The following is a 20,864-nucleotide window of genomic DNA, read 5'->3' on the forward strand; positions in this document are numbered from 1 at the left end:
GCGCAATCAGGCACTCATATAAACAGATAGAGAGATGCAGATTAACACAAGCACAGATAGAGACAAAGACAGAAACAGAGACATCCACACACACACACACACAGACACACTCACACATACACACACAGACACATGCATGCAGCCACAGACTCAACCACACACACACACACACACACACACACACACACACACACACACACACACACACACACACACGCACACACACACATATTTGCCAAGAAATATTTAATCATTCATTGTCATCAACAATACCATGCCAGAACAGAATAATCTCAGTTCGAAATTCATCACATTCTGCAAAGTTCGTATCATGATTTGGTTTCAACAATTTAACATGGAGACAAGCATAACACTGTAACGTCACAGCAGCCATTCACGATCAACAGATGAACACCAAACAACAGTAGGTAAAACAATCATTGGCGTAATCTGAAACCCGCTTTTGTATCACAAGTATATCATTGGATCAATAACGCATATATAACACAATGGAATACACGGAAATGTCCAGCGTGTTTGATATTGTTTTTCAAAACACACAGGACAAAAAGTTATAAGTGAGCCATATAAATTTACAAATTTTCTTTAAATGAAATTAGAGAAATTCTAGCCATCTTAAAATATATTATTGTTATTTAACTAACGCCTGGTGTTTGTATCAGAACGCTGTTTTGTGCTTTGGTAGTTCTCCGTACGAAGACACCTCTTAGTTACAACAAACGTGTTTTTCAACTTATCGCGATAAATGTTTGTTTGATCATATTTTCAGGTCAACAAAATTCACATCCTGCTTCTTTCGTAACTTGTTTAAGGCAGAACAGAACATACTCAAAATGACCTGAGATAAATCAAACAAGCTTCCAGCCGACAGCGATTAAACGAACAGCAAGAGAAATGTTTCTGGTTGGAGAGTTAAGGTCTAAAAAAAAAAATAGGTGTGGTTACGGTAACCCGACCTACCCTATTTTTAGGGGCCGACCCTATAACTTTTTATTACATTTGTCAAAAAAAAAACCCAAAAAAAACCGAGTGCAGAAAACGCAATGAAAGCGAAATCGCCCGAGTCGCACACTTATTTCCCTGTCAAGTAGGTTTAATTTGTACACATTAGAAAAAAAAGTTAAAAAAAAGTTAAAAAAAAAAAGTGATTGCCTACCTTCCTACCCTATTTTTTTTGGCTATGTTACCGTAACCACACCTATTATTTTTTTTGGCCTAACCTAATCATGTGTTTGGCAGGTGGCCTACACACAACGTCATCAATCGTAAACACACTGGTTACCCTACATTAGCAAGGGAACAAAACTCACATACAAATGCGCATGCCGGTCTGGGTGGCCGAGTGGTAACGCACTTGCGCTCGGAATCGAGAGGTTGCGTGTTCGACCCTGGGTCAGGCCGCTATTTTCTCCCCCCTTTCCTAACCTAGGTGGTGGGTTCGAGTGCTAGTCTTTCGGATGAGACGAAAAACCGAGGTCCCGTGTACACTACATTGGGGTGTGCACGTTAAAGATCCCACGATTGACAAGAGGGTCTTTCCTGGCAAAATTGTATAGACATATATAAAAATGTCCACCAAATACCCGTGTGACTTGGAATAATAGGCCGTATATACTCGCCTAACACGTTTGAGATTTACTGGCCGATGTGAATGCGTGATATATTGTGTAAAAAAATTCCAACTCACACGGCATATTGTAAACGCCATGAGCCTCCCTCTGGGAGGGTATGTTTGTAGAAATACTCACTAATAAATAAAAATAAATAAATGATAAAACCAATTATCAACCCGTGTGAATGGTCGTTTGCCGATTTTATGTCCAGTGATTTTAGAAATGTTCCTGTGAAATACCGAGTATTTCTTATCAACACGACTTTGCTAAAGTATTGTCCATGCCTATGTTGATAAGCATTACGGAACTTGTCTGATTCGAGCAGTAAGTACTGAAGTGAAAAAAAGGCACATATGTCATAAAATTAAACACAACATTGTAAAACCGTTTCCTCTTCCAGAAGTCAGGTGTTGTAACATCCCGCGACGTCAATAGCAAGATCTAGATCAGCACTTTTCAGGACGGGTACGGGAACGTGTACGGGTAACGTCATCAAATCTAGTTTTTGCGTCACGCGTTTGCCAAGATCTGCAGTCTTGGTGGGAGCAAAACAACGTATGCATTTGGAACATTGGAGAAAAAAGTGAGTCACGGGTGACGCAATATCTACACGTACACGTACAGGTCTTTGCTACACGTTCGACCATCTAGAACACTGTATTGCTCGAGAGGAGTTCCTTCTGAGACAGTCATCTCTGACGCAATATTGTCTGCCTCTCATTTACTTTACTATGTTGACTCTGAAAGCGCATTTATAGGTTTAACGTGTTGTGCTCCGTTGCTGTATGGTAGACTCCATGAGTTTGTTAAACATGAATGAGTATAACGCACTGTTAAAATAAATGCTTGTATTACCTGGAGTTTGTACAAGTCAAATCGGCCCAAAGACAAGTATTCTTGTTTGAAGTCAAGTCAATATTTGGTTTTTTTCAAACCCCAGGGTTACATGAATTCTAAAAAAAAAAAAAGAAATTGCAATAAACACGACAAAAAAAGATATGTTCTTTTTTTCTTTCTTTATTTGGTGTTTAACGTCGTTTTCAACCACGAAGGTTATATTGCGACGGGGGAAGGGGGGAGATGGGATAGAGCCACTTGTCAATTGTTTCTAGTTCACAAAAGCACTAATCAAAAATTTGCTCCAGGGGCTTGCAACGTAGTACAATATATTACCTTACTGGGAGAATGCAAGCTTCCAGTACAAAGGACTTAACATTTCTTACATACTGCTTGACTAAAATCTTTACAAAAATTGACTATATTCTATACAAGAAACACTTAACAAGGGTAAAAGGAGAAACAGAATCCGTTAGTCACCTCTGGGGAGCATCGGGTAAATTCTTTCTCGTCCCAACCATAATGGGACTCTCCCTAACCCGCGGTTATATATGTAATACTGAGAAACAACACTTCAAAGAAACGCGACGGGACAACGATAACATGTGTACTGTGAGTCGAATAGCATGGTGTGCCATGTTATTGTTCATAGTCCGATTGTTTGGCTACAGAGTTTTTTTTCGATATTTTTCCACGAAAGCACAGTTGGGAAAAGTTCAACAAAGCGTGTAGTGTAGAGATCTGGGTCAGCGAAGAAAAGTCACGTTCACAGGAGTAATATGGCGAAGAAGACTTCCTGCACATTTTCTTTTATTGTATGTTGTATGTGCTTCTTCTCTTTTATTATATTTAGTCAAGTTTTGACTAAATATTTTAACATCGAGGGGGAATCGAAACGAGGGTCGTGGTGTATGTGCGTGCGTGTGTGTGTGTGTGTGTGTGTGTGTGTGTGTGTGTGTGTGTGCGTGCGTGTGTGTGTGTGTGTAGAGCAATTCAGACTAAACTACTGGACCGATCTTTATGAAATTTGACATGAGAGTTCCTGGGTATGAAATCCCCGAACTTTTTTTTCATTTTTTTGATAAATGTCTTTGATGACGTCATATCCGGCTTTTCGTGAAAGTTGAGGCGGCACTGTCACGCCCTCATTTTTCAACCAAATTGGTTGAAATTTTGGTCAAGTACTCTTCGACGAAGCCCGGGGTTCGGTATTGCATTTCAGCTTGGTGGCTTAAAAATTAATTAATGACTTTGGTCATTAAAAATCTGAAAATTGTAAAAAAAAATAAAAATTTATAAAACGATCCAAATTTACGTTTATCTTATTCTCCATCATTTGCTGATTCCAAAAACATATAAATATGTTATATTCGGATTAAAAACAAGCTCTGAAAATTAAATATATAAAAATTATTATCAAAATTTTTTTTCAAAATCAATTTAAAAACACTTTCATCTTATTCCTTGTCGGTTCCTGATTCCAAAAATATATAGATATGATATGTTTGGATTAAAAACACGCTCAGAAAGTTAAAACGAAGAGAGGTACAGAAAAGCGTGCTATCCTTCTCAGCGCAACGAATACCCCGCTCTTCTTGTCAATTCCACGTGCACTGCCTTTGCCACGGGCGGTGGAGTGACGATGCTACGAGTATACGGTCTTGCTGCGTTGCGTTGCGTTCAGTTTCATTCTGTGAGTTCGACAGCTACTTGACTAAATATTGTATTTTCGCCTTACGCGACTTGTTCCACTTCACTTTATTCTATTTCATTTATTACAAAATCCAAACGATAATGAACTGTTTTCGGCATATGCGTTGCTTCGTTTTTATCAGCGCAATGAAAGCAGATCATTTCAGCGAGCAGTGTAACATATACAATCGTCAAACGGAGTTAATATCTGCACTTGACTAAGGAATCGAGGTAAGATCAAATGTATTACTTTTTAAGTTAACAATGTAAAATCTGACTATGTATTTTTTTTGTCAGGAATCCATACGTCAACACAGACGATACAATTTCTTTGGAAAATACCAACGATTTCATGCGCTACATTTCAAATGTGTGTGCACACTTCTAATAATCAACCCAGATATAATCCATGGCACAACTTCAGCATTGAAAAGGGCTCAGCAAACTGTATCACACATGAAAACGACGAAGGAAATGTAAACATAAAAACAAAAACAAATACACAAGTATCGATTCATCACTAGATCTTCTTTCTTTTAACCGCAGTGCATGTTTGTGCAAACCCAATCATGAACAAAAAAAGAATTCCAAGGAAAATAAATCAATACGAAATATGGCATGTGGGTCATAATGACATATTTGGTCGAAAACACACACACACACACACACACACACACACACACACACACACACACACACACACACCAACAACAACAACAACAACACACACAACAACAACAACAACACACACAACAACAATAACACGTATATTGTACACACTATCAAGGTTGCAGATGTATCCGTTTGAGCACAAATTCTGTGTGAATGTCCACACAGCAAACTAAGCAGTCAATACGGTAATCATTTTTCTGTTTTTTTTACTCTCTGGGTTTTAGTCAAGCCGTTAAAGTTACAGCTGGAAGTTTGATCGTCGTCGAAATAGAAAACGATCACACATAATTCCCACATTGTTTGTGAGCTGTTGCCATTAAGTAATTCAACAAAAGACGTAAGAAAGCATGATCACGATTCCCATATTGGCTGACTTCGCACGAATTTTTTTTTTTAAATCTCAATATGAAATATCTCAGCAAGAATATATTCATATTTAAAATGTACAAAACACACACACGCACACACACACACACACACACACACACACACACACACACACACACACACACACACACACATATATATATATATATATATATATATATATATATACTCGTCCTCTTGAGCATGTCTCCACGGAACAAAGTACAAGTATCACTAAAACAATTCAACACATACACATTTGTTGTAAACGCTCCCCATACAATACGAATACACTGCTCAGAGTTGTCTACCTTTCTTCTTGTATGAAAATAATAACATGTCAGCGAGCGAAGTCAGAAAGAAATCATATGTTCTCGTGTGACAAGCGGCACAGTAGAACCAAATCGACAAAAATCTGTCGGCTTTTTTTTCTGGTTGTCGAACAGTTGCGTCCATTGGAAACGACGAGGCAATCTTACGTTGCCATTGGTGTTGGGAAAGTTGCTCCCCTTGGAAACGTTGGGGCAATTCTACGTGGCCATTGATGAATGAAGCACAGCGAACACGACGGGACTGAATGATTACCCCCGGTATGCAGTGGCCGCTCTGTGTGGTGTTTTTGAGTTTGAGTGGAAAGTGACCTCTACTGGGCTCGCTAATCCTGCACTGCCCAAACGATCGCTTCCCTTCTGTGTTCAGTGGCCACGTGTGTTTGCCGCGCGTTTTCCAGGGGAGGAAAGTCGCCCACAGGCAGTAGTAGTTCGACAGAGTCATTTCCAGAATCCGTGTATCGTTGGTTCAGAAATTCCTACTTTCTGGTTCAACCAGTCAGCTCAATTTGGTCTTTATGTTACAATCCTGCAAGCTAATGAACAACCTAAAGGCCACCATTGACGCGCGGCAGTTGTAGCTCTAGTTTCTTGTGCTGGTAAGGCCTTGCGCTCACCTATGTAACTTCAGCACTGCAGATTATAGAGGTGATTCTTTTTTTTCCATCCCGCTACACGTTGCGTAAAATGAAAACAGGCCAAGTACTCGTCATAATCCCTATCGCAGCATGTAGTGTAGTGGCGACTGCGCAGATGTGATTTTGCCCTAACGCTAAATTTACCTCTGTGGTCTTCTGCTATAACAAGGCTTGGTCTCCTAGATCCTCGAGACGGATGTTCGGCTTTAAATGCACCACAGTGTTATAGTGGTCTCCCTTTCCGTGTCAAGCAGCCTATAACCACCACAGATCCTTTCGGGACTTTGCGACTGTGCATGGGATACCACCATTCCCCGTGTCTACACATTACAAACATCAACAGCCATGCTGCATTACAAACATCAACAGCCATGCTGCTACCTATGCACAGCAAATAGTATTGTTTCATGAATTCATTTCATCAATTGACATCTGCGTCAGTTACAACGTTATTTCAGTAAACCATTCTTAATATGCACAGGAAACAGCTAGGCTGCAGATTGGTGGTGTGTCCATTCGGAAGGATGCTCTTTCTCCTTTTATAAAAGTTTGGACAGATCCGTTGTGATGTCATGATAGTTTATACTTTAAAACACACCATGGTGTAAATACCAGCACATTGTCATCGAAACAGGCAAACATTATCTCCTACTAAGGCAGAAACACCGTGAAAATATATTCGGATACATTCGATCTGAACTACCACATTTTCTCTTGTCTTTGCATTTAGATTCGCTCATTGCAGTCAGTATTCAATTGTCGTGCTTACGAACATTAGAAAAAACACATTTTGTTGTCGACACAAACTTGCCTCCAAGCGTTGCTCAAAATGATCTTTCTAAACAAAAAACAGCAATCTATTTCCTTCAACAGGACAAGTTTGCACCATTTGTATACGCTCCCAACCAAGCTCATTGGCAAATGTTTCCAACAAATCGTATGGAACAGGCAGCGTCGGTATCTGTGCTCTGTAAATATCATCTTTTAAGTGCAATCCTTAACTCTTAGTAAATGTGATGTAGTTTATGTCTGTGATCGCCTGACACTGCATGTCAAATATCCTTGTTTTTATACGGACAGTAAACATGTTTAGTCTTTGAGTCTTCATTCTCAGATGGATAGTTTACGGCGCTGTAGTCTTTTCTGCGCAGTCGAAGCGAATTTTGTCAATGTAACATTTGGTTTCAAGAGTTCCTTAACTTTTAAATCACAATGTTAAATGCGACGGCACAAATCCCCACGGGATCTCTGGGCTGCCTTGTGCTGGGCCATGGGCTCAGCAGACCCTTAACATTCACTCCTAAAGTGTTCACAACCACATCTCTTGGAGAGGGCTCTTAGTCCGATTGCAGGAAACATTCCAAGCTCTGTATTTGGAGCCACATTCATGCCCGAACGTGAACGTGCACACATCATCACACGCCGCATGCAAAGGGATTTCTCTGGATGCATACATCAGAATGCGAGCCGTCCAATGAGTACTGCTTGCAATGTTTGCTTCGTATCCGCAGCAATTACGAATCCATTTAAGTGGTTACACCGAATGCTGCAGGTCTTGCTTTTTTCAGTTGTGACTGGATTCACAAATCCACCTCAAATTGTGCGTGCTTGTTCAGAAGCGTTTCTCTCCGAATTAACTTTGATTCACAATTACACCTCAAATTGTGCTTGCTTGTCCTGAAGGGGTTCTCTCAGAATTTACCCGGATTCACAACTACATGGCAATCAGTATATACATGTGCTCAAACGTTTCTTTCAACATTCTCTTGGATTGACAAATCCATCTCCCTCTTTGTACATCCATGTACTGAACATTTTCTCTCAGCATTCTCTTGGATTGACAAATCCATGTCAATCTGTGCGTGCTCATGGTGAACAATGATTTCCCCTTGCTCACCCTAATCACAAATCCTGTACCAATTTCGATGCAGATCCATGCTCCTTTCAGAAGACTGCGTACATGTGCTGAAGTGCATCTCTCAATATCCACGGTATGCATCAATCCATTTCAGATGTTGCGTACTTGCGCTCAAGAGGCCTATCTCGGTATTCCCAGGCCAAGCGAGCAGTACCGTCGTTGCTGCCGCTGTCACCTGATGGCTTTCAATGTCCACTGGGTTCGCGATCGGTTTGTGTCACCTGATGGCTTTCAATGTCCACTGGGTTCGCGATCGGTTTCATACATCCGTCTTCGTTTTAGAGCACGTGTGCTGCGTGTCGCCTTTCTCAGTATCCATTCACTTGATTTGCGAAAGCAGATTATTGACTGTACACTTTTACAGGCGAGGGTTTTCATTCCTCACTTGACACACATCCGGTATAGACTGCACGTCTTTGCACGGATGATGCTTCCCTCGGTATCCCCTGGATTTAGGGGCGGGGATATAGCTCAGTTGGTAGCGCGCTGGATTTGTATTCAGTTGGCTGCTGTCAGCGTGAGTTCGATCCCAGGTTCGGCGGAAATTTATTTCACAGAGTCAACTTTGTGTGCAGACTCTCTTCGGTGTCCGAACCTCCCCCCGTGTACACTACATTGGGTGTGCACGTTAAAGATCCCACGATTGACAAAAGGGTCTTTCCTGGCAAACTTGCTTAGGCACAGTTAATAATTGTCTACCTATACCCGTGTGACTTGGAATAATAGGCCGTGAAAGGTAAATATGCGCCGAAATGGCTGCAATCTGCTGGCCGTATAAAATTTCATCTCACACGGCATCACTGCAGAGCGCCTAGAACTGTACCCACGGAATATGCGCGATATAAGACTCATTGATTGATTGATTGATTGGATTCTCTTGCACCGACGATGCTTCTGTCAGTAGTCACTCCATTCACAGATCCATCTCTGTCGGTGCGCACTTTGCAGTTACGATGCTTCTTGTTCACTGTCTTCACAAGTCTATGAAAGTCTCTGCGTTCTTGTGATGATTCTTCCGCTTTCAGTATCCACTCGGTTCACTCCCCCCCCCCCCTCCCCACGACTGCAATTCTTTTATTGGCTGATGCCCCTCTCAGTATCCAGTTAAGGTCACGGGTTTGACGGCCACGGGTCGACTTTATGTACAGGCTTAGAGACGGTATCCATGTCACACCCACGTGTCACCACAGTGGCACGAATAAGACCTCGGTCATTGTGCCAAAGGTAGCTGGTTACACCTAAACACGCACACGCCTGGGATGGGCGACTCTCCTTTCGGCTAGCTTTCCACTGGGAGGTAGCGACCGAAATTTCACGGCCCTGGTATTGTCACAAGTGTCCCAAATTCCAATGGGATAACACAGTAACTGAAAACCCAAGCAGCGCAGGCTCGTAACGGCAATCCTTCACTCATTATCCACTGGATTCAGGTTCTGCAGGCTCGTAACGGCGATCATTTACTCAGTATCCACTGGATTCAGGTACTGCAGGCTCGTTGCGGCGATCATTTACTCATTATCCACAGGATTTAGGTTCTACAGGCTCGTAACGGCGATCCTTCACTCATTGTCCACTGGATTCAGGTTCTGCAGGCTCGTAACGGCGATCCTCCACTCATTATCCACTGGATTCAGGTTCTGCAGGCTCGTAACGGCGATCCTTTACTCATTGTCCACTGGATTCAGGTTCTGCAGGCTCGTAACGGCGATCATTTACTCATTATCCACTGGATTCAGGTTCTGCAGGCTCGTAACGGCGATCCTTTACTCATTATCCACTGGATCCAGGTTCTGCAGGCTCGTAACGGCGATCCTCCACTCATTATCCACTGGATTCAGGTTCTGCAGGCTCGTAACGGCGATCCTCCACTCATTATCCACTGGATTCAGGTTCTGCAGGCTCGTAACGGCGATCCTTCACTCATTGTCCACTGGATTCAGGTTCTGCAGGCTCGTAACGGCGATCCTTTACTCATTGTCCACTGGATTCAGGTTCTGCAGGCTCGTAACGGCGATCCTTTACTCAGTATCTACTAGATTCAGTTTGTTCAGGCTCGTAACGGCAATTCTTCACTCAGTATCCACTGAATTCAGGTTCTGCAGGCTCGTAACGGCGATCCTTTACTCAGTATCTACTAGATTCAGGTACTGCAGGCTCGTAACGGCAATTTTTCACTCAGTATCCACTGAATTCAGGTTCTGCAGGCTCGTAACAGCGATCCTTTACTCAGTATCTACTAGATTCAGGTTGTTCAGGCTCGTAACGGCAATTCTTCACTCAGTATCCACTGGATTCATGTTCTGCAGGCTCGTAACGGCGATCCTTTACTCATTATCCACAGGATTCAGGTTCTGCAGGCTCGTAACAGCGATCCTTTACTCATTATCCACTGGATTTAGGTTCTGCAGGCTCGTAACGGCGATCCTTCACTCAGTATTCGCTGGATCCGATGCGGGCAAAGTTGTTGATATTGGCGCGGTCTGCCGGCCCCTCCCGGCCGATGGAGTTGAGGGACATCCTGGAGCACTCGGTGGACACTGACTCAGACCCCGCCGTGGCTGCCCCGTTGCCCGTGCAGGGATACATGGGGATGCGGCAGGTGTAGGTGGAGGCGGTGGCGGTGGAGGGGGGCGCCACGCTGGAATGGGGTTCGTTGGAGCGTGGCGACAGAGAGCGCGTGAACCGCTCGGCCCGGAAGGACCCCGAAGACTCTGAGCTGCGCTGGGCAGAGCGTTGCGTGTACAGCAGTGCCGTGCGGTACGTCCCGTTGTCACATCCGGGGCCTCGCCGCCGCCGCCATTGTTGTCTCAGGCAGAAGCAGCAGAGTGTGAACTCTCGTTTGAACTTAATGGTAAACGTCCCTGAAATGAGAGTAACGAGCCATGCTAGAGGAATTTGCAAGCTGGTTTGTCAGGGGATTTCAATTTCATTTTTGCAACCTTGGGAATCATCTAATTAGTTTGGGTTAAGGTCAAGGTCAAAGCAAACTCCGCCGCTGCTCTGCATCGTGTCCGTGTCCGCATGGCGCCGCGTGCTGTGCTAAGCGAGTGAGAGTGTTAGTCAGCGGCCTGTGTCATCCGTGGTGGTCAGGGCTTGCTTTGCGCACACCGAGCAGCGCCACGGCCCGGGGGGACGGAGAAACCGCTTGCTGCGTGTGCTGATGGCTGCTGTGTCGGAGGGGCCGGGAGGCGGCTGCAGACACGACAAGCAAGACTCATTGACCAAGGGCTACTGACGGACACCACAAGGTCACAAGGTCAATTCATCAACGCACATTCACTTGAGACAGCAAGCCACACGTCACACAGCGACTACTCTACTCTGTCGGCCAGGGAATCGTGGCCTGGCTGGCATCAAGCCTGCACTAGGCCCACCAAACACACGGTCAACAGTGTGCTGGAAGAACACAGAATAAAAGCAACACCAAAAGGCCTGACGACCAAGCGTTTCCTACACAGTCACTTCACAACAGTCTCTGGCATACATACTCACTACAAGATTGGATCCCCGACTGTATAACACGTGCGTTGAAGAAAGAAGACATGTTTGCATTAAGTATTTGTTGCACTCTCGAAGGGCATATCTTTGGAATGAATGCATTAAGCGTCGAAGAAATGCAAAGAGCGAAATAAGGCAAACTGAAGAAATCAACAAGTCGCGTAAGGCGAAAATACAATATTTAGTCAAGTAGCTGTCGAACTCACAGAATGAAACTGAACGCAATGCCATTTTACTCGTAGCATCGTCAGGCCACCGCTCATGGCAAAGGCAGTGAAATTGACAAGAAGAGCGGGGTAGTAGTTGCGCTAAGAAGGATAGCACGCTTTTCTGTACCTCTCTTTGTTTTAACTTTCTGAGCGTGTTTTTAATCCAAACATATCATATCTATATGTTTTTGGAATCAGGAACCGACAAGGAATAAGATGAAAGTGTTTTTAAATTGATTTGGACAATTTAATTTTGATAATAATTTTTATATATTTAATTTTCAGAGCTTGTTTTTAATCCGAATATAACATATTTATATGTTTTTGGAATCAGAAAATGATGGAGAATAAGATAAACGTAAATTTGGATCGTTTTATAAATTTTTATTTTTTTTTTACAATTTTCCGATTTTTAATGACCAAAGTCATTAATTAATTTTTAAGCCACCAAGCTGAAATGCAATACCGAACCCCGGGCTTCGTCGAAGATTACTTGACCAAAATTTGAACCAATTTGGTTGAAAAATGAGGGCGTGACAGTGCCGCCTCAACTTTCACGAAAAGCCGGATATGACGTCATCAAAGACATTTATCAAAGAAATGAAAAAAACGTTCGGGGATTTCATACCCAGGAACTCTCATGTCAAATTTCATAAAGATCGGTCCAGTAGTTTAGTCTGAATCGCTCTACACACACACACACACACACACACGCACGCACACACGCACGCACATACACCACGACCCTCGTTTCGATTCCCCCTCGATGTTAAAATATTTAGTCAAAACTTGACTAAATATAAAAACGAGTCTGATTTCACGTGCACTTCGGGGTCACAGATTTTGTTCAATAGTTAACGCCAACATACCAGCTGACACAGTGAAAAATTCGCAGGCAAAGGAAAAGAAACCGGAAACAGGTGTTGTCTTACAAGCAACAGCGAAGAGAATGCGCATGTGTCACAGGTCTGAAGTCCAAAGAAACCTCAGGTAGAAAAAAATCGGGTTAAAGTCTCCAGAAGCGTACCAAAATGTGAGTTAAAGTCTTGACAAGCATGTGCTAGGCGTTACGAGTTTATGAGGTGACAGTGTTTCCTTTGAAAGGCGGGAGATTCACATGAGCTTCGCCGAGCAGTAGTGAGTGCTGCGGGACAGAAAACCCTTCAGCCCCAACTTTCGCTTCAGCCACAATCTCCACTTGCGTCGCTCTCGTCTGAACGCCGCCGTAAACATTCCTGAAACGACAGAATAGTCCGCCTTGTCAGCCTTTTTTCTCCCTTCTATGACTTGCAATTCTTGTCAAAACAAATTCCAAATGAAGGACATGAAAAGCCCATCCTGTCAACCCTTCTTCATCCAAATGAAGGACAGACTGCTAACGTTCCAAAGTTCAGAATCACAAAACAAGAATTGTAGGTTATTGGAACGTTTAATTATTGACAAAACAAAACGTTACACTGGATCGACGTACTGTGAATGTAACGTTTTGTTTTTTCAATAATCAAACGTTCCAAAAACCTACGATTCTTGTTTTTTGATTCTGTCTTCTATGGCTTTCATTTCGGGATCAAAATTTACGACAACAATGAAAAACCTTACAACAGATTAGTCCAACTTGTCAGCTCTTCGCTACACCTCGAATTCTCTGATTGAAAAACAAAGTTAGGTACGTGCATATTTGTTCTGAGAGTATGGAGATCAACCTATGGGGAGAACAATAAACGAAATAATGACATACTCAGAGCTGTGAACCCTTGATGTACCTTATGTGTCTTACGTGACCAATGGAAATGACATGACACAAGTAGTCCGCGTTTGTCAACCCCTGCTCTGTCTTCTGCAGCTTTAAGGCACAATCCTTCCACTCTAGACAGTGCGGCTCACCATCTCAGAGCTGACCAGGCTATGACTAGGGGTAACACCATCTCAGAGCTGACCAGGCTATGACTAGGGGTAACACCATCTCAGAGCTGACCAGGCTATGACTAGGGGTAATACCATCTTAGAGCTGACCAGGCTATGGCTAGAGGTAATACCATCTTAGAGCTGACCAGGCTATGACTAGGGGTAACACCATCTCAGAGCTGACCAGGCTATGACTAGGGGTAACACCATCTCAGAGCTGACCAGGCTATGACTAGGGGTAACACCATCTTAGAGCTGACCAGGCTATGGCTAGAGGTAATACCATCTTAGAGCTGACCAGGTTATGACTAGGGGTAATACCATCTTAGAGCTGACCAGGCTATGACTAGGGGTAACACCATCTCAGAGCTGACCAGGCTATGACTAGGGGTAATACCATATTAGAGCTGGCCAGGCTATGACTAGGGGTAATACCATATTAGAGCTGATCAGGCTATGACTAGGGGTAACACCATCTCAGTGCTGGCCAGGCTTTGACTAGGGATAACACCATCTCAGAGCAGTCAGGGTGCTTATTGTTGTATGTTTCCAAGTGGAGTGATGATCTTATCCCATGGGAAAGCCTGGCCAGCTCTAAGATGGTATTACCCCTAGTCATAGCCTGGTCAGCTCTAAGATGGTGTTACCCCTAGTCATAACCTGGTCAGCTCTAAGATGGTATTACCCCTAGTCATAGCCTGGTCAGCTCTAAGATGGTATTACCCCTAGTCATAGCCTGGTCGGCTCTAAGATGGTATTACCCCTAGTCATAGCCTGGTCAGATCTAAGATGGTATTACCCCTAGTCATAGCCTGGTCAGCTCTAAGATGGTGTTACCCCTAGTCATGGCCTGGTCAGCTCTAAGATGGTGTTACCCCTAGTCATGGCCTGGTCAGCTCTAAGATGGTGTTACCCCTAGTCATAGCCTGGCCAGCTCGGAGATGGTATTACCCCTAGTCATAGCCTGGTCAGATCTAAGATGGTGTTACCCCTAGTCATAGCCTGGCCAGCTCTAAGATGGTATTTCCCCTAGTCATAGCCTGGCCAGCTCTGAGATGGTGTTACCCCTTGTCATAGCCTGGCCAGCTCTGAGATGGTGTTACCCCTAGTCATAACCTGGCCAGCTCTGAGATGGTATTACCCCTCGTCATAGCCTGGTCAGATCTAAGATGGTATTACCCCTCGTCATAGCCTGGTCAGATCTAAGATGGTATTACCCCTAGTCATAGCCTGGTCAGCTCTAAGATGGTATTACCCCTCATCATAGCCTGGTCAGATCTAAGATGGTATTACCCCTAGTCATAACCTGGTCAGCTCTGACATGGTGTTACCCCTAGCCATAGCCTGGTCAGCTCTAAGATGGTATTACCCCTAGTCATAGCCTGGTCAGCTCTAAGGTGGTGTTACCCCTAGTCGTAGCCTGGTCAGCTCTAAGATGGTATTACTCCTAGTCATAGCCTGGTCAGCTCTAAGATGGTATTTCCCCTAGTTTTAGCCTGGTCAGCTCTAAGATGGTGTTACCTCTAGTCATAGCCTGGTCAGCTCTAAGATGGTATTACCCCTAGTCATAGCCTGGTCATCTCTAAGATGGTGTTACCCCTAGTCATATCCTGGTCAGCTCTAAGATGGTATTACCCCTAGTCATAGCCTGGTCAGCTCTAAGATGGTATTACCCCTAGTCATAACCTGGTCAGCTCTAAGATGGTATTACCCCTAGTCATAGCCTGATCAGCTCTAAGATGGTTTTACCTCTAGTCATAGCCTGGTCAGCTCTAAGGTGGTATTACCTCTAGCCATAACCTGGTCAGCTCTAAGATGGTATTACCCCTAGTCATAGCCTGGTCAGCTCTAAGATGGTATTTTCCCTAGCCATAGCCTGGTCAGCTCTAAGATGGTATTACCCCTAGTCATAGCCTGGTCAGCTCTAAGGTGGTGTTACCCCTAGTCGTAGCCTGGTCAGCTCTAAGATGGTATTACCACTAGTCATAGCCTGGTCTGCTCTAAGATGGTATTACTCCTAGTCATAGCCTGGTCAGCTCTAAGATGGTATTTCCCCTAGTCTTAGCCTGGTCAGCTCTAAGATGGTGTTACCCCTAGTCATAGCCTGGTCAGCTCTAAGATGGTATTACCCCTAGTCATAGCCTGGCCAGCTCTAAGATGGTATTACCCCTAGTCATAGCCTGGCCAGCTCTAAGATGGTATTACCCCTAGTCATAAGCTCTAAGATGGTATTACCCCTAGTCATAACCTGGTCAGCTCTAAGATTGTATTACCCCTAGTCATAGCCTGGTCAGCTCTAAGATGGTATTACCCCTAGTCATAGCCTGGTCAGCTCTAAGATGGTGTTACCCCTAGTCATAGCCTGGTCAGCTCTAAGATGGTATTACCCCTCGTCATAGCCTGGTCAGATCTAAGATGGTATTACCCCTAGTCATAGCCTGGCCAGCTCTAAGATGGTATTACCCCTAGTCATAGCCTGGTCAGCTCTAAGATGGTATTACCCCTAGTCATAGCCTGGCCAGCTCTAAGATGGTATTACCCCTAGTCATAGCCTGGCCAGCTCTAAGATGGTATTACCCCTAGTCATAGCCTGGCCAGCTCTAGGATGGTATTACCCCTAGTCATAACCTGGTCAGCTCTAAGATGGTATTACCCCTCGTCATAGCCTGGTCAGACCTAAGATGGTCTTATCCCATAGCTAAGCCTGGTCAGACCTAAGATGGTATTACCCCTAGTCATAACCTGGTCAGCTCTAAGATGGTATTACCCCTCGTCATAGCCTGGTCAGATCTAAGATGGTATTACCCCTAGTCATAACCTGGTCAGCTCTAAGATGGTGTTACCCCTAGTCATAGCCTGGTCAGCTCTAAGATGGTATTACCCCTAGTCATAGCCTGGTCAGCTCTAAGATGGTGTTACCCCTAGTCATAACCTGGTCAGCTCTAAGATGGTGTTACCCCTAGTCATAGCCTGGTCAGCTCTAAGATGGTGTTACCCCTAGTCATAACCTGGTCAGCTCTAAGATGGTGTTACCCCTAGTCATAGCCTGGTCAGCTCTAAGATGGTATTACCCCTAGTCATAGCCTGGTCAGCTCTAAGATGGTGTTACCCCTAGTCATAGCCTGGTCAGCTCTAAGATGGTGTTACACCTAGTCATAGCCTGGTCAGCTCTATGATGGTGTTACCCCTAGTCATAGCCTGGTCAACTCTAAGATGATATTACCCCTAGTCATAGCCTGGTGAGCTCTAAGATGGTGTTACCCCTAGTCATAACCTGGTCAGCTCTAAGATGGTAGTTCCCCTAGTCATAACCTGGTCAGCTCTAAGATGGCATTACCCCTAGTCATAGCCTGGTCAGCTCTAAGATGGTATTACCCCTAGTTATAACCTGTTCAGCTCTAAGATGGTATTACCGCCTAGTCATAACCTGGCCAGCTCTAAGATGGTGTTACCCCTAGTCATAACCTGGTCAGGTCTAAGATTGTGTTACCCCTAGTCATAGCCTGGTCAGATCTAAGATGGTGTTACCCCTAGTCATAGCCTGGTCAACTCTAAGATGATATTACCCCTAGTCATAGCCTGGTGAGCTCTAAGATGGTGTTACCCCTAGTCATAACCTGGTCAGCTCTAAGATGGTATTACCCCTAGTCATAGCCTGGTCAGCTCTAAGATGGTATTACCCCTAGTCATAGCCTGGTCAGCTCTAAGATGGTATTACCCCTAGTCATAACCTGGTCAGCTCTAAGATGGTATTACACCTAGTCATAGCCTGGTCAGCTCTAAGATGGTATTACCCCTAGTCATAGCCTGGTCAGCTCTAAGGTGGTGTTACCCCTAGTCGTAGCCTGGTCAGCTCTAAGATGGTATTACTCCTAGTCATAGCCTGGTCAGCTCTAAGATGGTATTTCCCCTAGTCATAGCCTGGTCAGCTCTAAGATTGTGTTACCCCTAGTCATAACCTGGTCAGCTCTAAGATGGTATTACCCCTCGTCATAGCCTGGTCATCTCTAAGATGGTGTTACCCCTAGTCATATCCTGGTCAGCTCTAAGATGGTATTACCCCTAGTCATAGCCTGGTCAGCTCTAAGATGGTATTACCCCTAGTCATAACCTGGTCACCTCTAAGATGGTGTTACCCCTAGTCATAGCCTGATCAGCTCTAAGATGGTTTTACCTCTAGTCATAGCCTGGTCAGCTCTAAGATGGTATTACCCCTAGTCATAACCTGGTCAGCTCTAAGATGGTATTACCCCTAGTCATAGCCTGGTCAGCTCTAAGATGGTATTTTCCCTAGCCATAGCCTGGTCAGCTCTAAGATGGTATTACCCCTAGTCATAGCCTGGTCAGCTCTAAGGTGGTGTTACCCCTAGTCGTAGCCTGGTCAGCTCTAAGATGGTATTACCCCTCGTCATAGCCTGGTCAGCTCTAAGATGGTATTACCACTAGTCATAGCCTGGTCTGCTCTAAGATGGTATTTCCCCTAGTTTTAGCCTGGTCAGCTCTAAGATGGTGTTACCCCTAGTCATAGCCTGGTCAGCTCTAAGATGGTATTACCCCTAGTCATAGCCTGGTCAGCTCTAAGATGGTATTACCCCTAGTCATAACCTGGTCAGCTCTAAGATGGTATTACCCCTAGTCATAGCCTGGTCAGCTCTAAGATGGTGTTACCCCTAGTCATAACCTGGTCAGCTCTAAGATGATATTACTTCTAATCATAGCCTGGTCAGCTCTAAGATGGTATTACCCCTAGTCATAACCTGGTCAGCTCTAAGATGATATTACCTCTAGTCATAGCCTGATCAGCTCTAAGATGGTATTACCCCTAGTCATAACCTGGTCAGCTCTAAGATGATATTACCTCTAGTCATAGCCTGGTCAGCTCTAAGATGGTATTACCTCTAGCCATAGCCTGGTCAGCTCTAAGATGGTATTACCCCTAGTCATAGCCTGGTCAGCTCTAAGATGGTATTACCTCTGGTCATAGCCTGGTCAGCTCTAAGATGGTATTACCCCTAGTCATAACCTGGTCAGCTCTAAGATGGTATTACCCCTAGTCATAGCCTGGTCAGCTCTAAGATGGTATTACCCCTAGTCATAAGCTCTAAGATGGTATTACCCCTAGTCATAGCCTGGTCAGCTCTAAGATGGTATTACCCCTAGTCATAACCTGGTCAGCTCTAAGATGGTATTACCCCTAGTCATAACCTGGTCAGCTCTAAGATGGTATTACCCCTAGTCATGGCCTGGTCAGCTCTAAGATGGTATTACCCCTAGCCATAACCTGGTCAGCTCTAAGATGGTGTTACCCCTAGTCATGGCCTGGTCAGCTCTAAGATGGTATTACCCCTAGTCATGGCCTGGTCAGCTCTAAGATGGTATTACCCCTAGTCATAGCCTGGTCAGCTCTAAGATGGTATTACCCCCAGTCATAGCCTGGTCGGCTCTAAGATGGTATTACCCCTAGTCATAGCCTGGTCAGCTCTAAGATGGTATTACCCCTAGTCATAGCCTGGTCGGCTCTAAGATGGTATTACCCCTAGTCATGGCCTGGTCAGCTCTAAGATGGTATTACCCCTAGTCATAGCCTGGTCAGCTCTAAGATGGTATTACCCCCAGTCATAGCCTGGTCAGCTCTAAGATGGTGTGCCGATCTGTTTACTCGGGAAGGAATGTGCATTAAATACGACCATACTTATGATGAATAATTCAACATTCACGACAGAAATTGTCCTCGCATTTAGCTTGACCTTGTATTTCCTCGTTCTTAAAACTGTAAAAGAAAAAAGGGAACACGGAATGGAAGCCCCTTGCTATCAACCACCCGCTGCATCTTCTGTCTGCTAGCATGTACAGGGGGCAGGCAGTGCAACAGTGACAAATGAAGCAAGCTGCCAATTTGCCTCATTCGTATTCCGAACACATCTGGCAAAACTGAGGCGAATAATTTAAAGGTTAATGACAAAAGGTTCTGTGGTATTATGCCCAGATTTTCTAAGGAAGAAGTAAGGGTACAATGAGATATGCATCCTGCTTTTCATTGGCCATCTTTTCATTTCAAAAGAAGACGAAGAAGAACAAAGAAAAATGCATCTAGCTTTAACTTTGTCCTTGGGAGATTTTAAGAGATCTAGAAATATTAGTTCCGCGGGTATCAAAGTATCAAAGTGGATTTTGTTTTGTTTTCTTCTCCAGGTATATAAATGTTAAAAGTTTAAAAAAAAAGTAGGGACAGGCAGATAACAAATCTCGGACTGCCTGCTCGAGTTACACTGGGGTTTATGTCGTGCAGTTCAAAAGTATCAAAGTGGATTTTGTCTGTTTTCTTCTCCAGGTATATAAATGTTAACAGTTTTGTTTTTTTAAATTGGGAAAGGCAGATAACAAATCCCGGACTGCCTGCTAGAGTTACACTGGGATGTATGTTGTGCAGTTCCAAAGTTATCAAAGTATCAAAGAGGATTTCGTCTCGTTTATTTTCTCTCCAAGTATATACAAGTGAAATGTTAGGAAAGTAGGGGAAGGCAGATAACAAATCCGGGACTGCCTTCTATAGAGCTACACTGGGGTGTATGATGTGTAGTCCTATCTTGCTGATTTACATGCTCTTCGTGCGAAGACACAAACAGAGGATGGCGTGATTTACTCATTAGTGTAATTGCGTAAGCCGTGTACAGAATCTTTCTTGCGCTGTTACTGTGCCTGTCAATGCAGGGGATCAACGTCTTGCTTTCAACGGTGTTTTTCTTCTTTTTGTTTGGTTTTTGTTTCTTTTTTGTGTAGCAGCGTCAACGCCGTTGTCTTTCGTCAACGTACAAAACCCATGTCTCTGAGGACCCACAATACAATCGAACAAAGAAAAGAATAAACAAACAAGGCACAGTCAGACAGACACTCAGCTGGTAATTTCCAATTTGTGTGTGTTTTGTTTCTTACTTTTACATCAAATAGAAGCAGCATCAAAACATGCAAGCTAGAAGCCATGCTGAAATGAAAACGACGTGAGGGGGGAGGGAACTTGTCTTGAAAACGCGCGGCTGTTCAAACTGTGAGTTGTGGAGTAATGGAATAAAGAAAAAAAGAAAAAAACTATTATAGGAATAATGAGAACAACAACAACAAATCCCCAGGGAAACTGCCTGAACCATAGTATTTTCTTTGTTTACCCA

At 44.0% G+C, this 20,864-nt stretch overlaps 1 protein-coding gene across 1 annotated transcript in view; it reads right to left on the reverse strand.

Moving 5' to 3' along the window:
- Positions 1 to 440: 440 nt before the first annotated feature.
- The window catches only part of LOC138950078 (gonadotropin-releasing hormone II receptor-like), a 317,174-nt gene continuing 296,750 nt past the window's right edge, over positions 441 to 20,864 (reverse strand). Inside the window, exon 6 of the mRNA XM_070321856.1 lies at positions 441 to 10,947. Within this exon, the coding sequence (XP_070177957.1) occupies positions 10,517 to 10,947 (431 nt within the window). The 3' untranslated portion in view covers positions 441 to 10,516. The remainder of the gene's footprint in view (positions 10,948 to 20,864) is intronic.

Source organism: Littorina saxatilis, linkage group LG1 (genome assembly GCF_037325665.1).
Source record: "Littorina saxatilis isolate snail1 linkage group LG1, US_GU_Lsax_2.0, whole genome shotgun sequence".
Taxonomy (NCBI): domain Eukaryota; kingdom Metazoa; phylum Mollusca; class Gastropoda; order Littorinimorpha; family Littorinidae; genus Littorina; species Littorina saxatilis.